The following is a 21035-nucleotide window of genomic DNA, read 5'->3' as shown; positions in this document are numbered from 1 at the left end:
TTGCACAAGGCCCAGCATGCGCCCACTAGTCCTAAACCCCCGCAGAGGTTGTGTAATGCATACATGGGTTAGTAGAGATGTGGCTTCGTACTGCCGCACTGTGCCTTCGCCTCCCCCTTGCTGCTCTAGTTCCTGTGTAGACAGTCATTAGCTATTTATATGTGTGTTTCTTGGAACGACATTTTGGTATTTTTTTTATTCTCGACTTCTATAATTATTCCTCATTATTGACAATGGACCCGGAGAGAAAAGCACAAAGAACTGGAGCTGCAGCTTCCGATGAAAATGCATCGGTTAGGATGAGAGGAACCCCATATAATTTCTGCTGCCCCGGGCCGCACACATGCCTTAAATCAGTCTCTGCGAATAGCTTCTGTAAAGGGCATCTGTCAACAGTTTTGTATCTATGTAACTAGCTGACCTGTTGCATGTGCACTTGGCAGCTGAAGACATCTGTGTTGGTCCTATGTTCATATGTGCCCGCATTGCTGAAAAAAAAATAATATAATGAATACTTGCAAATGAGCCCCTAGGAGCAATGCGGGTGTGCCATTACACCTAGAGGCTCTGCCCTCTCTGCAACTGGCACGCCCTCTCCACTCTGACAGCGCCAGGAGTGGTGATGTTTTCCCTACCTGGACCTGTCAATAAAGTCCAGAGGGCGCGGCAGTTGCAGCGAGAGCAGAGCCTCTAGGTGTAACGGCAACGCCCCCATTGCTCCTAGAGGCTCATTTGCATATATTAAAGCATCATCATTTTTCTCAGCAATGCGGGCACATATGAACATGGGACCAACACAGATGTTGCCCATGTAACAGGTCAGCCAGTTTCATATGTAAAAATCTGCTCTGGCAGTGGCTTATCTCCCGGGAAAACAAAAGGATTGGGAGAAAATAATAATGATCTGCCGAGGGATAATTGGGATCTCCCCATACAGATTTACCACTGAGGGTGATAATGCCCGTCTCCTCACATGTGCCTGCAGGATTCCTGAATACGCAGTGACAGCCCTGTGTATGGTTATAGTGGTGTAAAGGAAGCCTACTGTCACGGTCCCGCCTGTGACTGGGACTAGAAGATCAAGGAGACTGGCTGCACGTGATTGACATCCTCTTTGGTTTCACCTTTCTGTGTTGTTGCTGGGGATGACCACACCTCTTGTCTCAGGTGTAGCTTAAGAGGTCATTCCTTCTCCTCTATTTAGGCCGGCCTCACCCATCATGCTATGCGCTTGATAGCTCCTTGTTTGTGAAAGTCCTGGTGTTGGTTCTCTGAGTTCCTGCTCGTCTGCATACTTTTGCAAGTTAAAGAGGACCTTTCACTAGAATAAAAAATCTAAACTAAGTATACAGACATGGAGAGCGGCGCCCAGGGATCTCCCTGCACTTACTATTATCCCTGGGCGCCGCTCCATTCTCCCGCTATAGGCTCCGGTATCTTCATATGTTCGGCTCAACTGGGTGGAGCCTGCCAACGTCTCCTTCTCCCAGGCTGTAGCGCTGGCCAATCGCAGCGCTCAGCTCATAGCCTGAGTTTTTTTTTTTCTCTCTCAGGCTATGAGCTGAGCGCTGAGATTGGCCAGCACTCCAGCCTGGGAGAAGGAGAAGCCGGCAGGCTCCACCCAGTTGAGCCGAACATATGAAGATACCGGAGCCTATAGCGGGAGAACGGAGCGGCGCCCAGGGATAATAGTAAGTGCAGGGAGATCCCTGGGCGCCGCTCTCCATGTCTGTATACTTAGTTGAGATTTTTTATTCTAGTGAAAGGTCCTCTAAGTTTATCTTGTTTATTGTTTTCCCCTACCTGCTGATATTAGGCCTGAGGGGGAAGGAATAGGCCATCCGCGTCCTGACACTATCTGCAGGGCCCTGTTAGGGTTAGATAGGACTTGGGTTCCTGCGTATGAACATTCCTACCATCAGGGTCTGTTCATTCTGATGGCAGTTAGGGCTCGGCATAGTGACTCACTAGGTGTGACCATTTCCCTAGGTTCCAGGCCTAATACCTTTTCCCTTCCCTTCTGTGTTCAGTGTGGAGTGTATTTACCATACTGCGCCTTGACACCTACCTCTTTAATGACAGGACTGTCACGGATAAAATGCGTTGGTGCCTCCAATAGTGGAGCATTATACTCTCCTCACAGGCACAGCAGGCTCCACGCTGTTCTCACCCAAAGTTAGTCATTGTGTGAAAAGCATTAAATATTTAATGTATTTATGTAGGAAAAGGGACACGTGTTGCTGGATGTGCGCTATCTTCTTTCATGGTTTATCAGCCATTCAAAAGTACAAAAAGGTTTCCTGCATACTAGGTTTATATTTGGGTCATATTAAGCAAGTAATTTTTTAGCAGTTTTGTCCCATAGACATCCATTTATTTTTTATTTTTTCCTTTTCTGCTTGAGAGCAAAATGCAAGTGGCAGTGTGCGTTAGGCTACTTTCACACTTGCGGCATAGTGATCCGGCAAGCAGTTCCGTCGCCAGAACTGCCTGCTGGATCCGGCAAAACGTATGCTAACTAATGGCAGTCTGAAAAATGCCTGATCAGTCAGACAAACGCATTGAAATGCTGGATCCGTCTTTCCGGCATTTATTTTTTTTTTTTTCACCTTTTTCTTTTTAGTCTGCACATGCGCCTTTTTCCTGCGCATGCACAGACCGGAAGGACGGATCTGGCATTCCGGTATTTTGAATACATTCCTATGTAAAAAAAATGGCGGATACGGCATTCAGGCAAATCTTCAGTTTTTTTGGGCTGGAGATAAAACCGTAGCATGCTGCGGTATTATCTCCGTCCTGATCAGTCGAAAAGACTGAACTGAAGACATCCTGATGCATCCTGAACGGATTGCTCTCCATTCACAATGCATGGGGATAAAACTGATCAGTTCTTTTCCGGTATAGAGCCCCTACGACGGAACTCTATGCCAGAAAAGAAAAACGCAAGTGTGAAAGAAGTACCCTTACACGTGTAGCGGCTTTTTTCATGCTGCTTTACTAGGGAAGTGACATTGCGGGGGGGGGGGGGGGGGGGGGGGGGGTACATACTTTCCTATATAAAAATTGCAAGGCTTAGGAAAATAAGTGTTTTTCAAGACTTTACTACTGATAAGATATCCTCTGGGTCATAAGTATCTGATTGGTGGGGAAGAAACCAACGCTCGCAGTAGTACTGCAGCCCCATACATTGTATAGCGGCTGTGCCTGGTACCACAACTTCTATGTGTCTGAGCTGCGCCTAGGCCACGTGACTGATGAACGTGTCGTCGCTGGGCCTAGAAAAAGCAGAGAGAAGGCCACAGGGGTCCCCACCGATTTGAATACTGATGACCTATCCCACCCAGAAAATCTCTTCAATGGGGAAATTCTTCATCCACACCATCAGTGACTTCACAATTTCTCTAGTCTGGGCTAGTATATCGGCACTGTGCTCAGTCAATGGGGGAGATTTATCAAAACTAATGTAAAGTAAAACTGGCTTAGTTGCCCATAGCAACCAATCAGATTCCACCTTTCATTTTTCACAGCTTCTTTATGAAGTCTGGTTGCTAGGGGCAACTAAGCTGGGTTTCCTTTACACCAGTTTGATAAAGGTGTATTTGCAATTTCAGTAGACGAATGACCAGTTACGCCATGCTCTTTATATCAAGTCTTTATGATTTTCGAGATCTCTGCTTGCTGTTTTTCAATGGCTGACTTCCAGTGAGGAAGAACCTGTCCTGGTCATGTGATGGACACACGGGTGGCAGTGATCAGAGCTGAGCACCTGGGCCCACGTCCATGACCAGGACTGGAGGTCAGCCATGAAGGTTCCTTCTGAATGACAAGGAGCAGAGACCTTTTATAACCATGAGGAATTGGCACAGAAAGCATATTGGTAAATTGTCTAACTTTTAATTATACAGTAAATGTGTTTTTGTTAACTCCTTTAATTCCCATTACAAACACTTTAATTTATTTTGTAAGCCATAACTTTGTATAGACTTGGGACCAATAGTGACAGACACTCGTCAGCCTGTCCACTTGCTTCGGCTGCACTATAACTTTCTGCTCTAAAGGACTGGCAGGTTGTCCGTTCTCCACATCTACGACAGGTTGACTCTGAGGCTGGGGGACGATTGGATGCGTTTCTGGCCGCACGACTTCTAGGTTAGTAGAGCTTCCCTGGGCTGATCAGGCAGCTGGCATATAAGGCATATCATAGATCGGGCCGTGTGGGGTATGATTTATGCTTCTGTGTATATATAATATAATAATAAATCATCTGCACTCCCCATCGCTGGTCTTAACCTAGTTTGTATGATGCATATATTATTTAGAACTGGAACATCCAGATATATGATCTTCCGTCCCTAGTTGATATTCTTCAGATGAACGCTGTACATAATGCATGGAAGCGAGGGAACCCTTTGTAACCAACCCTTTGCAGTCCACAGATCTAAAAAATACAGATGTGGCCCGTGTGCCATCTGCATTTATTTATTTTTTGGCGGACCTACTGATGTCTGTGGACCTCATTTTGCAGACTTATTGGATCTTTTTGTGGAACAGACACACGGATGCAGAAGGCACATGGATGATCCGTGTATCTGTTCCAGAAAGGGATAGAACATGTCTGCACTGAGGTCCGCAGGAAAAAAAAAATGTGGACCACGTATGGGTCTGCAAAAAATGCAGATACGATATCTGCATTTCATGGATCCGCAATCTGTAAACCGAAAAATACATATGGTCGTGTGCATGAGGCCTAAGATGGGTTGTCCCATCGGAACATATATGGCTACGCATGTAGCACCCTGTTCTTCCGATAGGGACTCGAACCTATTGGACATTTATGGCCTATTCTATCAATGTGCCGTAAATGTCCAAGTGGAACAAGTTCTTTAAAGGGGTTGTGTACCTCTTGTGGAATTTTTGGCAAACCACCCCCTCTTGGGCAGACTGGAAAAGCATACTTACCCTGCTCCTTCTATTCCCAGCCTCAGCTATTCCGCTGTGCTCCCACAAAATTTGCTACACTGGTCAATTTCTGCTGTGGATGAGATCTGCAGTATTTGTCACATGTATTTACCCGAAGGCCTCTTTCAGACGGGCGTGTCCTATGCGGAAATCGCACTCCGTTTTGTGAGTGATTTCCCGTTATGGACACCGCTCTTTTCACAGGAGCACAAGGCGTTATGCTGGTTTATAAAACTGTGTGTCTCTGCATGACCTTGCATCTACTGAATTACACAGACCGCATTATGTCAGTACAATTCAGTAGATGCAAGATCACACAGCATTTTAAATCGGTATAATGCCAAGCGCTCCTGCGAAACGAGCGGTGTCCATAACTGGAAACCACAAACTGTTGTTTCCGCACAGGACATGCTCATCTGAAATTAGCCTGCTCACCAGACTTGTCTCCAGTAAGAAGTACTTGTATTCCACATAAAATAACTATTTTGGAGCGTCTTTTCTTAGTACCCTACATTGTGACATTCCTCTTTTATTCCTCTTTAAAATTAGTAAACACATTAACAAACTTTTCCCGTGTCAGTAGGGTGTATCGCCTTGCCCAAAGTCTGACCATTATAGCTGGTAGATAGGCAAAAGTGAAAGTCAGCCATCAGAGTTATTGCTGGGCTAAAAATGAAGACCACTGTGTGCACTGCTTTGGTTAAACCCCAAAAAGACCAATTACACATACAGGTGAAACTTGAAAAATTTGAATATCGTGTAAAAGTTTATTTATTTCGGTAATGTAACTGAAAAGGTGAAACTAATATATGAGATAGACTCATTACATGCAAAGCGAGATATTTCAAGCCTTTATTTGTTATAATTTGGATGATTATGGTTTACAGCTTATGAAACCCCAAAGTCACAATCTCAGAAAATTAGAATATTACATGAAATCAATATAAAAAAAAATGTTAAATAGAAAAATGTAGGACCTCTGAAAAGTATAATCATGCATATGTACTCAGTACTTGGTTTGGGCCCCTCAATGTGGCATGGCATGGATGCTATCAGCCTATGGCACTGCTGAGGTGTTATGGAAGACCATGATGCTTCAATAGCACCCTTCAGCTCTTCTACATTGTTCGGTCTCATGTCTCTCATCTTTCTCTTGGCAATGCCCCATAGATTCTCTATGGGGTTCAGGTCAGGCGCGGTAATCCCATGGTCATTGAACCAGGTTTTGGTACTTTTGGCAGTGTGGGCAGGTGCCAAGTCCTTCTGGAAAATGAAGTCACCATCTCCATAAAGCTAGTCTGTGGAAGGAAACATGAAGTGCTCCAAAATCTCCTGGTAGACGGCTGCGTTGACTCTGGACTTAATGAAGCACAGTGGACCAACACCAGCAGATGACATGGCTCCCCAAATCAACACAGACTCTGGCAACTTCACACTGGACTTCAAGCATCTTGCATTGTGCGCCTCTCCATTCTTCCTCCAGACTCTGGGTCCTTGGTTTCCAAATGAAATGCAAAAGTTGCTCTCATCAGAAAAGAGACTTTGGACCACTGAGCAACAGACCAGTTCTTTTTTTCTTTAGCCCTGGCAAGACGCTTCTGACATTGTTTGTTGTTCAGGAGAGGCTTGACAAGAGGAATCCGACATTTGAAGCCCATGTCCAGCATCCGTCTGTTTGTGGTGGCTCTTGATGCACTAACTCCAGCCTCAGTTCACTCCTTGTGAATGTCCCCAACACTTTTGAATGGCCTTTTCCTGACAATCCTCTCTAGGCTGCGGTCATCCCTGCTGCTTGTGCACCTTTTTCTTCCACACTTTTCCCTTCCACATAACTTTCTATTAATGTGCTTGAATACGGCACTTTGGGAACATCCAACTTCTTTTGCAATTACCTTTTGAGGCTTTCCCTCCTTATGGAGGGTGTCAATTAGGGATCGACCGATTATCGGCCGAATATTATCTATTCCCTCGGCAACACAGTGGAGAAGGAGTCACGCTCTCCCTCTCCCCGTGCCGCGCTGCCAATGAGGAGAGACGGGAGGAGGGGCGGGCGCACTGCACCACCAATGATAATTAACGTCTACTACAAATACAGGAGGCGGTTCCCAGCCTATATGACAGGAAGCTGCAATCAGGGGCAGTTAACCCCTCAAGTGCCGCACCTGAGGGGTTAACTGCGTGAGCTGATCGCAGCTCCCTGTCAGAGGCAGGGTGCCGGCTATGTGATTCTGCGACCCGACCCACCAGCCTCCTGTATTAAACGTTAATTATCATTGGTGGCTCAGTGCACCTTCCCCAGTATTCAAATGATTGGTGGCGTAGTGCACCCCCCAGTATTAAAATCATTGGTGGCGCAGTGCACACCCCCCCCCCCCCCCCAGTATTAAAGTCATTGATGGCAGTGGCCACAAGGTTCCCTCCCATCCTCTTCAGCAGTGACAGCTTCTGATCGGAGCCCCAGCAGTGTAATCTTGGGGCTCCGATCGGTTACCATGGCAGCCAGGACGCTACTGAACCCTGGCTGCCATGGTAACCTCCCTGCTGCTGTGTGTACTATGCACAGGGCAGCAGGGAGAGTGTGAGATCCTATTCACCCTAATAGAGCGAATAAGACAAGGAATTAAGAGCCCAGGTTCTAGCCCCTAAGGGGGAAAATAGTTATTAAATAAGTTTTTTTTTAAAAAGTAACAAAAACAAACGCCAAAATATTAAGTATAAATCACCCCATTTCCCAATTTTACATATAAAATATATAAACAATAAATAAATATATTACTTATCGCCACGTCCGAAAAGTCCAAATTATTAAAATATTTTTAAAAAATCTCCTATGTGGTGAACGCCGTGAACAGAAAAACATTATTTTTTTCAAAAATGAAAATGCACAGAATATCGGTATAAGTTATCGGCTATCTGCCTGAAAGTTCACAGGTTATTGGTATCGGCTCTAAAAAAAAAAAAATATTGGTCGATCCCTAGTGTCCATGATGGTTTTCTACACAACTGTCAGGTCAGAAGTCTTTCCCATGATTGTGATTCCTACTGAACCAGAATGAGAGACAATTTAAAGGCTCAGGTACTCTTTGCTCAGGGGGTATGGATTAATTGGCTGACTAGAGTGTGACACTTTGAGCCTAGAATATTGAACCTTTTGACAAAATTCTAATTTTCTGAGATTGTGACTGGAATTTTTATAATAAGCCATAATCCATCCAAATTATAACAAAGGCTTGAAATATCTCGCTTTGCATGTAATGAGTCTGTCTCATATATTAGTTTCACCTTTTAAGTTGCATTACTGAAATAAATAAACTTTTACACGATATTCTAATTTTTCAAGTTTCACCTGTATAACCGGCTCTCATCGCAGTGGCGGATCCAGAGCCTGGTCTCGGGAGGGGCACTTCCAGATTATTTTCTGTCCGCCGCCACAAGACTACACAGTGTAGAGGTATACTGTATATTGTGTGGCACAGTATAGGCTATATGTGTATAACAAACATATTACACATGAAAACATACAATTACTTGGCTTGGCCCTTGGGGATCTCGAACACCATTTTAACACTTTGGCTGGGGGGCTCGGCGGAGCTGATGTTGTGTTTTATCCTAATGAGAAATATTTCATAATAAGGATTTGGAGAAGGAGCAGAGGGAGAGCAGAGCAGGGAGATGCTGGTGCTGCTACTAGGGGGTCAAACCATGGGGGAGTAATAAAGCCCACCATAATGCCCCCCCAGTAGTAATAATTCTCCTTATAATGTGACAGTGCAAAAAATACCCACTTGTAATGTCCCCATAGTGCCCCCATAATGTGCCAGTATAAAATACCCCTATATAGTGCCCCCAGTAAATGCCCCCATAGTGCTCCTCTCCCCTCTTCCTCCTCATGCCCCCATAATGTACCAGTATAAAATGCCCCATATATAGTACCCCAGTAGATGCCCTCAGTGTCCCCCTAATTTGCAAGTATAAAATACCCCTTCCTAGTGCCCCCGTAGATGATCCCATAGTAATCCTCTTCCCCCTTCCCCATAGTACCCACCATAATGTGTCCCTGTATAAAATGCTACTGTAAAGAGCCCCCCATATAAAATACCCCTTCGTTGTGGCCTCAGTAGATGCCCCTATAGTGCCCCCAATAATGTGCCAGTAATAGGTGCCCCCAATAATGTGCCAGTAATAGGTGCCCCCAATAATGTGCCAGTAATAGGTGCCCCCAATAATGTGCCAGTAATAGGGGCCCCCAATAATGTGCCAGTAACTAGGGGCCCCCCCATCATGTGCCAGTAACGAGGCCCCCCCCATCATGTGCCAGTAACGAGGCCCCCCCCATCATGTGCCAGTAACGAGGCCCCCCCCCATCATGTGCCAGTAACGAGGCCCCCCCCATCATGTGCCAGTAACGAGGCCCCCCCCCATCATGTGCCAGTAACGAGGCCCCCCCCCCATCATGTGCCAGTAACGAGGCCCCCCCATCATGTGCCAGTAACGAGGCCCCCCCCCCATCATGTGCCAGTAACGAGGCCCCCCCCCCATCATGTGCCAGTAACGAGGCCCCCCCATCATGTGCCAGTAACTAGGCCCCCCCATCATGTGCCAGTAACTAGGCCCCCCCATCATGTGCCAGTAACTAGGCCCCCCCCATCATGTGCCAGTAACAAGAGGCGCCCCCCCCCATCATGTGCCAGTAACAAGAGGCGCCCCCCCCCCATCATGTGCCAGTAACAAGAGGCGCCCCCCCCCATCATGTGCCAGTAACAAGAGGCGCCCCCCCCCATCATGTGCCAGTAACAAGAGGCGCCCCCCCCCCCCCCATCATGTGCCAGTAACAAGAGGCGCCCCCCCCCCATCATGTGCCAGTAACAAGAGGCGCCCCCCCCCCCATCATGTGCCAGTAACAAGAGGCGCCCCCCCCCATCATGTGCCAGTAACAAGAGGCGCCCCCCCCCTCATGTGCCAGTAACAAGAGGCGCCCCCCCCCCCCATCATGTGCCAGTAACAAGAGGCGCCCCCCCCCCCATCATGTGCCAGTAACAAGAGGGGCCCCCCCCCCCCATCATGTGCCAGTAACAAGAGGCCCCCCCACCAGGCATATGAGGTCGGCGATGAGTGAATAAATTAGCAGTGGGTCGGTGCTGGGCTCAAGGAGAAGGGGTTCGGCTGGGCTCCAACAGACAGAGGGACAGCCCCTTGGGCTCCTTATTTAGGTAATATGCATAGTAATAAAAGCGATTTTATAGACAAATTACAAGACACAGCGCAGTAATACTAGTATATTGTAATATAAATCATGGAGACTGATGTGGTCATGTTAACAGCTCAGTAAGTGAAATCCTGGTGACAGAATCCCTTTAAAATTAAGCAAATTAAATGGCGACTATAATTTCTTTTATTAAAGGGGTTGTCCCATTAAGACAACATATCCCCTATTCACAGGGTCACAAGAGCAGGGTCGAATGGAGTGGCGGACAGGCATGTGTGTTTACCACTCCATTCAATTCTATAGGACCGCCAGAGATGGCCCTCAGCTATATACGGCAGCCCAATACCGCGGCAGCGCACATGCATAACAGCTGCTCCATTCAAATGGGGGGAGCACAGGCCCTCATTCTGGTGAATGGTGGGGGCCCCAGTGGTCGGACTTTAAGCTGAACCCACACTTATCAGGGGATCAGTTGTCCTAATGGGACAACCCCTATAAGCCTCCTGTCTTCACGTCTTCCCACGATTTATCATTATGTAATCTTGTGATTAGCAATGTCTTTGCAAGTAACTGACCTTGTAATGCCCGGTGCCCTCCATGATCCGGCCTCTACACAGATTCCTTGCTGTCCATTGTTGGTAGAAATCTCTATACTGCTCTGCTCTTTGTGTATACGGATTTCTATCTCCTCCCTGACTTTGGACTAAACCTAAGGGCGTTATCATGGCGGCCCCCTGGTGTTCAGCCCCTATACAGGGAACTGGCCGCTACCTCTTGGAATAGTCCCGAGGTGGTTGGGTGCTAACTAGGGATGAGCGAATCGACTCAGAATGAAACATCCAAAGTCGATTCGCACAAAACTTTGTTTGAATACTGTACGAAGCGAGTTCGGGAAAAGGTTTTTACCAGTAGAGATACATTTTTGAAGTCATTACACAAAGTCTCGTGCGAAGTAATTTCGGCTCATCTGAGCCAATACATTCTAATACTGTACGGAGTGCTCGCTCCGTACACAGGGCTCCAGACAAAAAAAATATCAAGGAGCCAATGGCTCCTAACCTGAAAAATTTTGTTGCCAAATTTAAAATACATATGATTATGGAGTATAATAAAAAAAAGACATGTCTTACCTAGGGTTGTCACGATACCACAATTTTGACTCTATTTCGATACCATAAAAAAGTATTGCGATATTCGATACCACGTGAAAAAAATAACACCAAAAAAGCCGCGTGCATTCCACATTTTATGGAACGTCTGCACCATAATAGAACAGTCCGATCCTGATTTTTGTCGGGACAAGGTGACAAAAATGGCAAGTTGTTTATTTTATTTTTTTCTGTTACGGCATTCACCGCGTAGGAGATATTTTAAAATATTTTAATAGTTTGCACTTTTTTGGGTGTGGCGATATGTAATATTGATTTGTTTATATATTTTATTTGTAAAATTGTGATTTAAACGTAATATTTTGGCGTTATATTTTTATTTTATTTTTTTTACTAAGGGGGGAAATAACTATTTCCCCCCTTAGGGGCCAGAACCCTTGTCCTATTCACTCTAATAGAGATCTGCGCCACCAGTGATTCTACTTTTATAATACTGGGGTTAAGGGGGGGGGGGGGGGGGGCACTGCGCCACCAATGAATATAGTTTATGCCTGAATACAAACGCAGGCTGCGGGTGCCGGCCATATCCCATACCCGGCCTCCATGACTGCGCGCTGCGATCCGCCGCAATTGACCCCTCAGGTGCCGCACCTGACGGGTTAATAGCGGCGGATCGCAGCGCGCGGTCATAGTGGCTAGAGGCCGGGTATGGGATAGGGCCGACACCCGCAGCCTGCGTTTGTATTCAGGCATAAACTATATTCATTGGTGGCGCAGTGGCCACAGCCCCTCCCCTCCTCCTCCCTGCTATCAGTCCATTGGTAGCAGCGGCGGTACAGGGGGGAGGGACTGCCCTCCTTCCCCCCTGTGCTGCTGAGAAGAACATGGCACGCACTGACAGCAGCGCGTGCCATGTCAGTTTAACTCGTGTGTGAGAGGCAGAGCAGCGGAGGGTCTAGGCGCAAATGGCGACAAGACTACAAAGTCTTGTTGCCATTTTGCAATTCTAAATGGCATTGGCGACCATTTTGGTCGCCATCTGGAGCCCTGGTACAGTATTCAAACAAAGTTTTATGTGAATTGTTTCATCTGAAGTCGATTCGCTCCTCCCTAGTGGTAACCCATAGGGCTCAGAGACACTGGTGCGTGGCACCAAGAGAACAAGCAATACACTTGGTCAGAAAACAGGCAGAGGTCAGTAATGCTAGATCTACAGAGACCTTAGTGCTCAGGCAAGGAAGTGAGGTCAGAGGAACGGCTATACGGGTGAGATGATCAGCTCATTAGTCAAGCAGTTGAGAACGGAGTCAGAAAGGGCAGTAACTCCTGCAGTGCGATAGGGGAAAGCCTCGCTTGAGTTTTGGCTACACCTCGATCTTGGTCGCATGACAGCTGTCATGTCCAAGGAGGCTGTGCGATTATAGAAATGAATGGGGTCGCAGCACGGATACTGCAACCCTAGAAGCGCAAAAAAGCACTCAGTGTGGATTCAATTTTTGCAATTCTGGGATCGTGGCAAGCGCGAGTCCTGCTGCGACCCCATTAATTTCTATGCTAGCACTGCTACTCTGTGATCCCGCTGCGAGCCTAGGGCGCCGATCCTTAATGCTCACACAGGAACAGGGCTTGCAGCATGGGACACAGAAGTATGACGGCCAGACAGAAGCTAAGTGAGGGATGTGGTGCCCATGCCCACCTCGATAACGGGAAGGAGGTGGGCACATGGCGCCCCCACATCTACATTGTAATGCTGCACCCTCAGAGCACAAGGGCTTTGTGATGAGAAATAGTGGCAGGCAGAGATGATAGACGAGGAAAGTGGGACTTTGCTGGTGAAGGAGGCACTGCTGAGCTGGATTGGATGCCATCAATGTCACAGATGGGAACACTCTAACTCTATCTGTACAACACAAGGGCTGCACATCACTGTAAATGCGTTTTGGGCCTGGCAGAGTCTGATTGTTATATATGGTTTCTTATGTTTTTACATCATTTTGGGTGGTTTTTATGTCGTTTAATGTTGTAATTGTCATATCTATTTATGCATTACCAGATAATTCCCTGTAACAGCAGAGTGAACCTAGATTGTAAGGACATTGTGTTTTGCCTGATCCATTAGCAGTAAATAATAAAATACTTTCTTCCCTGTTTTGAGATGCATCGAGATCCTGCTATACGGGTAAAAGTGCTGCAGTGTTTGCCGCAGCAGCCAGTCTCGCCCGTTCTACTGATCGCTGTTCATTGCCCACTCCAATAAATTACTATCGCACTCGGCCAAGTTCAGGTTTAAACACAATGGGATTACATAGTTGCATTATTTTTTTCATCGTGGGATATTTGCTATTGGAGAAATGTGAGGAATTTGAAGCTGGTAGCTGCTGGTTGAACAGATGGCGGTGGTGACAGAATCCTCTGTGTAACCACAAGTGGCCCTTTCTGTGACATGATGGCATAGATGAGATTCTTATTTTGGATGGGCAGCCTGTCACAGCGAAGAACGCTTGTCAGTTCTTTGGACTGTTTCCTTGTGCTTTGCAGATTTCATGCATTGAAGGGGGGAGATCGGTGTCCTAAGTGACGTGCTGCAGAAATCCACGGCTTTGAAAGCTCCATCTACGTGTATTGTACTGGACTGCGTTGCAGAGTCAGAACCACGGGTGGATTCAGCCTAAGGCCTCATGCACACGGACGGATCTTCTTTCCGTGTCTCCGTTACGCTTTTTTTTGCGGACCGTATGAAAAAGATAGTACTTTTCTATTAGGGGCCAGCTGTTCCATTCCGCAAAATACTGAATGCACACGGACGTTATCCCTGTTTTGCAGACTGCAACATACATATGGTCATAAGCCCTAATGTTGCAGATTTCACCCTTCTGCAATGAATCCACAACACAATCCGCAGGAACATGGGACAAATGCAGGTTTTGCTGTGCAATCGCTTCTCATTCACATTTAAATCTTCATTGGATTTCATTTGCTACATCTGGACCTACCCACCGTAGTATTACACACTTAAAGGGGTATTCTCATCTTAATGATCACTGTTAAATCTGTTAATGATTTGACAGTGATCATTTTTCTAAATACATGTTATTAGCCAATTCCCACCCTTTTTTAGAAAATAAGTCCCCTCTTACCTGATGTTGTCTTTGGTCTCCCCTGGTTATGGCCACCTCTCCTGTCGAATCCCGCTGGGCCGCGCTTGCGCAGAAGACTGAAGATTTTCTCCCGGCCGGTCAATGTCCTGAACGCGCACACGCCATGGTGTCTTATTACTGGCCTGTATAGTACAGAGCTGCGAAAACGCGCACGCCGGCTCTGTACTATACAGGCCAGGAATAAGTCACCATGGCGCATGCGTGTTCAGGACATTGACCGGCCGGGAGAAAATCTTCAGTCTTCTGCGCAAGAGCGGCCCGGCCGGGAGAAGAATCTAGGAAGTGAACGTCGCACTCAAGGAAGGTAAGTATGAAAAGGGAAGATGAGAATACCCTTTTAAAGATATTGTCTCATTCTGGGCCGATGCAAGGATTTTTGCCAACACAAGCGAAGCTACATTTTGGCGACCCCCTCGGTGGGAGTGATATAACATAGAGGGGGAGAAAAGTGACATGGGGGGGGTGATGTGACATGGGGTGGGATGAGACATGTGACATAGAAGGGGGAGAAATGTGACATGGGGTGGGATGAGAAATTCGACATTTCTCCCCCTCTGTCACCCCCCCCCCCCTCCCCTCCTATTAATGTTGTGTAAAAACACATTATGCTCACCTGGCCCTGGTCCCATCTGCAGCAGCTCCCCTTCTCCTCTGTGTGGTCCTGGTATCTTCTCTCTGGGCTCCCAACAAGTTTGAGGGCCTTTCCCACTCAGCCTTTCCCACTTGTGTTTGGTTCTCTGCGGAGTTCCTGGTGCTACGAAAGCTTTATTGAAAATAAGTGTAGCCTAAGGGAGACTCCTGTCCGTCATTCCCTTTTGGAGGAACAGGTAGACTCAGTCCTGACATAATTTCCAGGGTCCTATAGGGTGAGATAGGATTCTAGGTATCCGGTGTATGAACTTGCCTACATTTGGGGCCTGTTCATACTGGGAGTCTGTCAGGACTGGAGTAAGGGTTTTCTCTAGGAGGTGTCCATCTTCCTTTCCTAGTTTCCAGGCCTTGTTGCGGTATCCCCTTTCCCTCCTATGCTCGGTGTGGTGTTTTCCTCCCACACACGAGTGTGACAAAATAGCATTTATCATGTAGAGAAAGTTAATACAAGGCACTTACTAATGTATTGTGGTTGTCCATATTGCCTCCTTTGCTGGCTGGATTCATTTTTCCATCACATTATGCACTGTGCGTTTCCATGGTTATGACCAACCTGCAGTCCATCAGTGGTGGCCGTGCTTGCACACTATTGGTAAAGGCACTTGTCTATGTGTGCTACCACTGTCCCGGCCACCAGAGAAGCTGACACTTTTTCCTATTGTGTGCAAGCACGGCCACCGCTGATGGACTGCAGGGTGGTAGTAGCCATGGAAATGAGCAGTGTATAATGCGATGGAAAAATGAATCCAGCCAGCAAAGGAGGCAATATGGATTATTGGATATATTAGTAAGTAGCTTGTATTAAAGGGGTTGTCCTTTTTTATTGTGCTTTGTATGTTTCTAACTAATCAAATATAAAGGATTTTTAATTCACTTCCTTCATCAGCAGTGACTCCTTTCTCAGATTTCACTGAGGGTCACATGACCTGTGATGTCAGCTTCTCTCCCTGCTCTGATGTTTGGTGCACAAGCCTGAGAGATCTGTACACCAGACGTCATAGTGCTGGCCACGCCCCCCTGCACTGCCAGCTGCTGCTGTCTGCCCTCTCCCTGGATTCTTCAGGAAACCCCTTCTGCAGCAAACACTCAGAGCTCAAGGCACAGGATCTGCCCTCCTCATCCTGCAGACACAGAGCTGACAGACTGGAGGAGTTCTGCAGAGCATTGCACAAGAACAGGTAGGGGGAAGATCCTGTGTATTAGCAGGGTCATTGTATAGCTGGGACTTGTAGTCCTACACATACAACATGCTGCTGAGTCTCCAAGCAGTCAGACATGTCACTCAGGGCAGCACTTGTATTCACTCTCTTTGCAGAGCAGCGGAAGGGGCACAAATATTAATGAGGAAAACTCAGAGATTGTTGTTATTGCAGGTAAACAAAGGGCCTGAAGAGAACCACAGAAATGAGGAAATACAAGTTTTCTTTGCCTAAAACTTGCTTAGCTTATGTATATATTGCTGACCATCAGATTGACAGTGCTATATATATATATATATATATATATATATATATATATATATATATATATATATATATATCTATATATATATATATCTATTATTATTATTTTTTTTTTTACATAACTGACAACCCCTTTAATTTCTCTACATGATAAATGCCACTTGCTGAAGTGAGAAAACCCCCCTATAAATGGTCACTGTACAGTGAACAAACTTTTCATGAATCAATAGTGCAGGTGAATATTAGAAACATTTTAATACATCTAAGGGTGGGTTCACACTAGCGTTATGGAGTCCATTATGGCTTTCCGTTATAACGGAAAATAATGGAATCCATAGGACGGAAGGACGGATCCGTTTTGCTGCCCATAGACTTGCATTATGACGGAATGCAAAACGGAAACCTTTAAGAGGCGTTCCATTCTGCTCCGTCTATGGGAATCGAAACGGATCCGTCTGGTTCCCGTTATGCAAGACGGAAAACAAAGTCCTGTCGACAGGACTTTGTTTTTCGTCTTGCATAACTGGACCCAGACGGATCCGTTATGATTCCCATAGACTTCTATTAGGACGGAGCAAAACGGAACGCCTCTTAAAGGTTTCCGTTTTGCATTCCATCCTATGGATTCCGTTATGTTCCGTTATAACCCTGTTATAACGGAAAGCCATAACGGACTCCATAACGCTAGTGTGAACCCACCCTTCTCAGAGAAATGCCTTTTTCTATTCAGCTCATTCTGAATTTGGTCTTAAAGGACATCTGTCAGCAGATTTGTACCCATGACACAGGCTGACCTGTTACATGTGCTCTTGGCAGCTGAAGGCATCTGTGTTGGTCCCATGTTCATATGTGTCCATATGGCTGAGAAAAATTATGATGTAACATATGCAAATGAGCCTCTAGGAGCAATGGGGGCGTTGTCGTTACTCCTAGAGGCTCTGCTGTTTGAAATTGACACGCCCCCATTGCTCCTAGAGGCTCATTTGCATATGTTAAAACATCCTTTTTCCCTGTAATACAGACACACATGAACATGGGACCAGCACAGATGCCTTCAGCTGCCAAGCGCACATGTAACAGGTCAGCCAGCTTCAGTTATGTCGGATACGGTGAACTCCTGCAAGCTGTCCCCCTGCCGGAAAACCGCAGATGTGAAAGTAACCGAAGCTGAAGATTCATACTTACCTGCTCCGCGCTGCCTCAGTCAGTGTTCCGGTCCCCAGCGCAGCATGGTCAGTTACTCCACAGCGTTAACATGCTGACCATCCCATATGGACATACCCTTAAAAATGAAGTCTTTCCACACAAGGGGACTGTGTCCCATATGTCCTGTACCATGGACGCAGAATACATTTGTTTTTAGAGATCTCTGGGGAACAGATTTGCAGCAGGCGCTGTATCTGGAAATACGTTGCAGATTTCCTTTTTCAGCTAGTCCGAAATCAAATCGTGTGTTTCTTAGAGCAGATTCTCTGGGCAGGCGGAAATATCCTGGGAACAAAACTAATTATCTTAATTGCCAAAAAGTATGGTAATTATAGGAAAGCAAAGCATCTGTGGATTAAGATTTTTTTTTTCCCATCGCAAATTCCTTGTCATAATGAAGAATGTTTGTTTTATTTTTTCCTCCTTTTTTCTGCACTTGTTCTTATTAGCATTTTAGTACCAGATGAAATAGCTGCGCTAGCCTGTAATGACTGACGGCGGAGACCCGACATCTAGTAACCCAGAAGCTGCAGCACGTACTCATGGCTGGACATTGGGCATAAAGGCCCACAAGACCAGTGATGCCCAACCTACGGCCCTCCAGCTGTTGTAAAACTACAACTCCCACCATGCCTTGCTGTAGGCTGACAGCAGTAAGCCGCCTGGGCATGCTGGGAGTTGTAGTTTTGCAACAGCTGGAGGGCCGCAGGTTGAGCATCCCTGCACAAGACCATTGTTGGGATCCAAGCCCGATCCTCAAAAAATGCACACAGACCCATTCATTTCTGTGGGTCCATAATAGAATGGATGTCACCCGGGTGCTGTCCTCATCCGTGCAGCTGTTCCATAAATTATAGAACGTGTCCTTTTTGCGGACAAGAATAGGCAGTTCTGTTAGGAAAATGGGCCATGCACTGGACCCGTATCCGTATTTGGCAGATCCACGCTATACAGACTGCAGAATCCATACGTTCATGTGCATGAGGTCTAAGACTGGTGTATAAAATTTTAAGTAGTACAATTATGTACTATACAAAAGAAAGTAGTCCTTGATTGCTTCTGTTATGTCCTCTGTTATGCTTCCCTGTCTGTGAACCAACAAGCAATGCCTTTTATCTGTAGAATTAAAGGGCTTTTCCGATTAAAGCCGCACATGCTCAGTTTCAGCTGCTTCTTGAGCTGTGATAGAGATGGAGCTGCCGCAGACAGGGCACGCCCCCTGAGCTGCCGCAGACAGGGCACGCCCCCTGAGCTGCCGCAGACAGGGCACGCCCCCTGAGCTGCCGCAGACAGGGCACGCCCCCTGAGCTGCCGCAGACAGGGCACGCCCCCTGAGCTGCCGCAGACAGGGCACGCCCCCTGAGCTGCCGCAGACAGGGCACGCCCCCTGAGCTGCCGCAGACAGGGCACGCCCCCTGAGCTGCCGCAGACAGGGCACGCCCCCTGAGCTGCCGCAGACAGGGCACGCCCCCTGAGCTGCCGCAGACAGGGCACGCCCCCTGAGCTGCCGCAGACAGGGCACGCCCCCTGAGCTGCCGCAGACAGGGCACGCCCCCTGAGCTGCCGCAGACAGGGCACGCCCCCTGAGCTGCCGCAGACAGGGCACGCCCCCTCATGGGGAGATCTCTGGATCCATGTGAGGTACAGGACTTCTGGGCTTTGTTAGAAAAAGGTTGTCATGTACTATATGGTGTCTGATTTTCATTTTTTAAATTAGTCATCAACCCCTTTAAGAAAGTGCGTTTCATTCCCGATCCATGCACCGAGGAGCGAGGATGTCGTTGTATGCCGACTGGTGTGGTCTTCTGTAGGGAATCGGGCAGGAAGTGAACCATGCAGAGTTGGGAGACCCTTCAAACATGATGTGAAGAGACTTGATTAGATGGATGGATATTCTAAAAACTATAAGCGTTTTTATATATGAGACCTAAAGTGTCTTGTGTCACAGCGCCCCCCACAGATCTAAGTATCATGCACAGAAAATAATGATGAAACCAGTTGTCCTACCCCCCAAGAACAGATGATATGGATTGTGTGTACAGTACTAACAGTGACTTGTATCTTCTAGCTGTTGAAGAATCGGAGGGTGACATATACATGCGCTTCATGAAATCCCACAAGTGTTACGACATTGTGCCCACCAGCTCCAAGCTCGTCGTGTTTGACACTACCTTACAAGTGAGTTCTCATCCGTATAATGTCTACCTTGTATATCAGACGTGATCTGTTGAATTGTGACAAAATTCGGGATTATTCATTGGTTCTCCAGATGCATGAATAAGATGGGGTGCAGCTGGCCTATTGGGGCATATGCCTGCCATGGAGGGTGGTCCACTGTATGAAGCAGTGCCCTCTGGCAGACTATAGCCAGCCATGTAAGACTACACTTCCACCTCTGCGGAGAGCAGGACCTGCAGGCTATACTTCTGTACCGTTATGAACACATATGGTTCGCGGTTGGGCGGTGATATTTAGTTGTTCATGTCTGTTGTAGTTGATTATTCCCCTTCAGCGTCTAGTATTGACCTCAACTGTCCTCAGATACCGTCTGATGATTGCGACATGTAGTTTTTGTGGTCGGTGGTAGATTGACAGACAATTTGCGGTATATTTTGAGATTTATCAGTGGATCAGTTGACATCCAGCCAATCAGGTCAGTTAGCGGTGGTCGGTGCCTGTGTATGTTTTAGCCAAGTCGCGCACGAGTATGTATAGGGGTGTCAGGAGGAATAGCTTTGGCCAAAGGAGTGTCCAGCTGACACCGACCTAGTGTGTGGCCGACAGGTTTCTCTCCTGACTCCCCCATTCACATACACATTCGGTTTGGTCGAAACTTGTATGTGTATTCAAGGGGAGAGGGGAGAAAGCTGCAGACAGTCGCTTATCTCCTGGAAGAACAAAAGGATTAGGTGAAGAAATCCATTTCACCCGATCCTTCTCTACCGAACATCTGTTGGCGGAGAGCAGGGAGCTCTTTAGCGCCTCCGGGAAGGGGGGGTCGGTCTCCTACTTTTTGACTACAAGTTTATTTGGATTTGTTCATTGTTTTTGCTTTAAGATGTGTTTACTTTGTACATGAAAGATTTATTCTTGTCAGGGATTTCTCATTCAAAGCCGGCATCCTTCCTGTTATTCTCTCAAATCTTCAAGGAACGGAATTCCCTTTGCTGGGTCTTCAAAGCCAGTTCTAGACTTGTTGCTGCACTGCCTTCTGTCTCTTTTATGCAGTTTTTTTTTGTTAATTCTCATGTTTTGTTCGGTTTGTAGGTCAGAGTTTATGTTG

At 46.8% G+C, this 21035-nt stretch overlaps 1 protein-coding gene across 3 annotated transcripts in view; it reads left to right on the top strand.

Annotated features, from left to right (window-relative positions):
* PRKAG2 (protein kinase AMP-activated non-catalytic subunit gamma 2) overlaps positions 1–21035 on the top strand; it is a 415068-nt gene that overhangs the window by 359712 nt on the left and 34321 nt on the right. For all 3 annotated transcript variants that reach the window (XM_040434116.1, XM_040434117.1, XM_040434118.1), the window contains one exon: positions 19821–19930. In XM_040434116.1, the coding sequence (XP_040290050.1) occupies positions 19821–19930 (110 nt within the window). The remainder of the gene's footprint in view (positions 1–19820; positions 19931–21035) is intronic.

The sequence above is a fragment of the Bufo bufo genome, chromosome 5 (assembly GCF_905171765.1).
Source record: "Bufo bufo chromosome 5, aBufBuf1.1, whole genome shotgun sequence".
In the NCBI taxonomy this organism is placed as follows: domain Eukaryota; kingdom Metazoa; phylum Chordata; class Amphibia; order Anura; family Bufonidae; genus Bufo; species Bufo bufo.
Note: the sequence above shows the minus strand (reverse complement) of the source record. Positions and strands in the feature narration are given on the sequence as shown.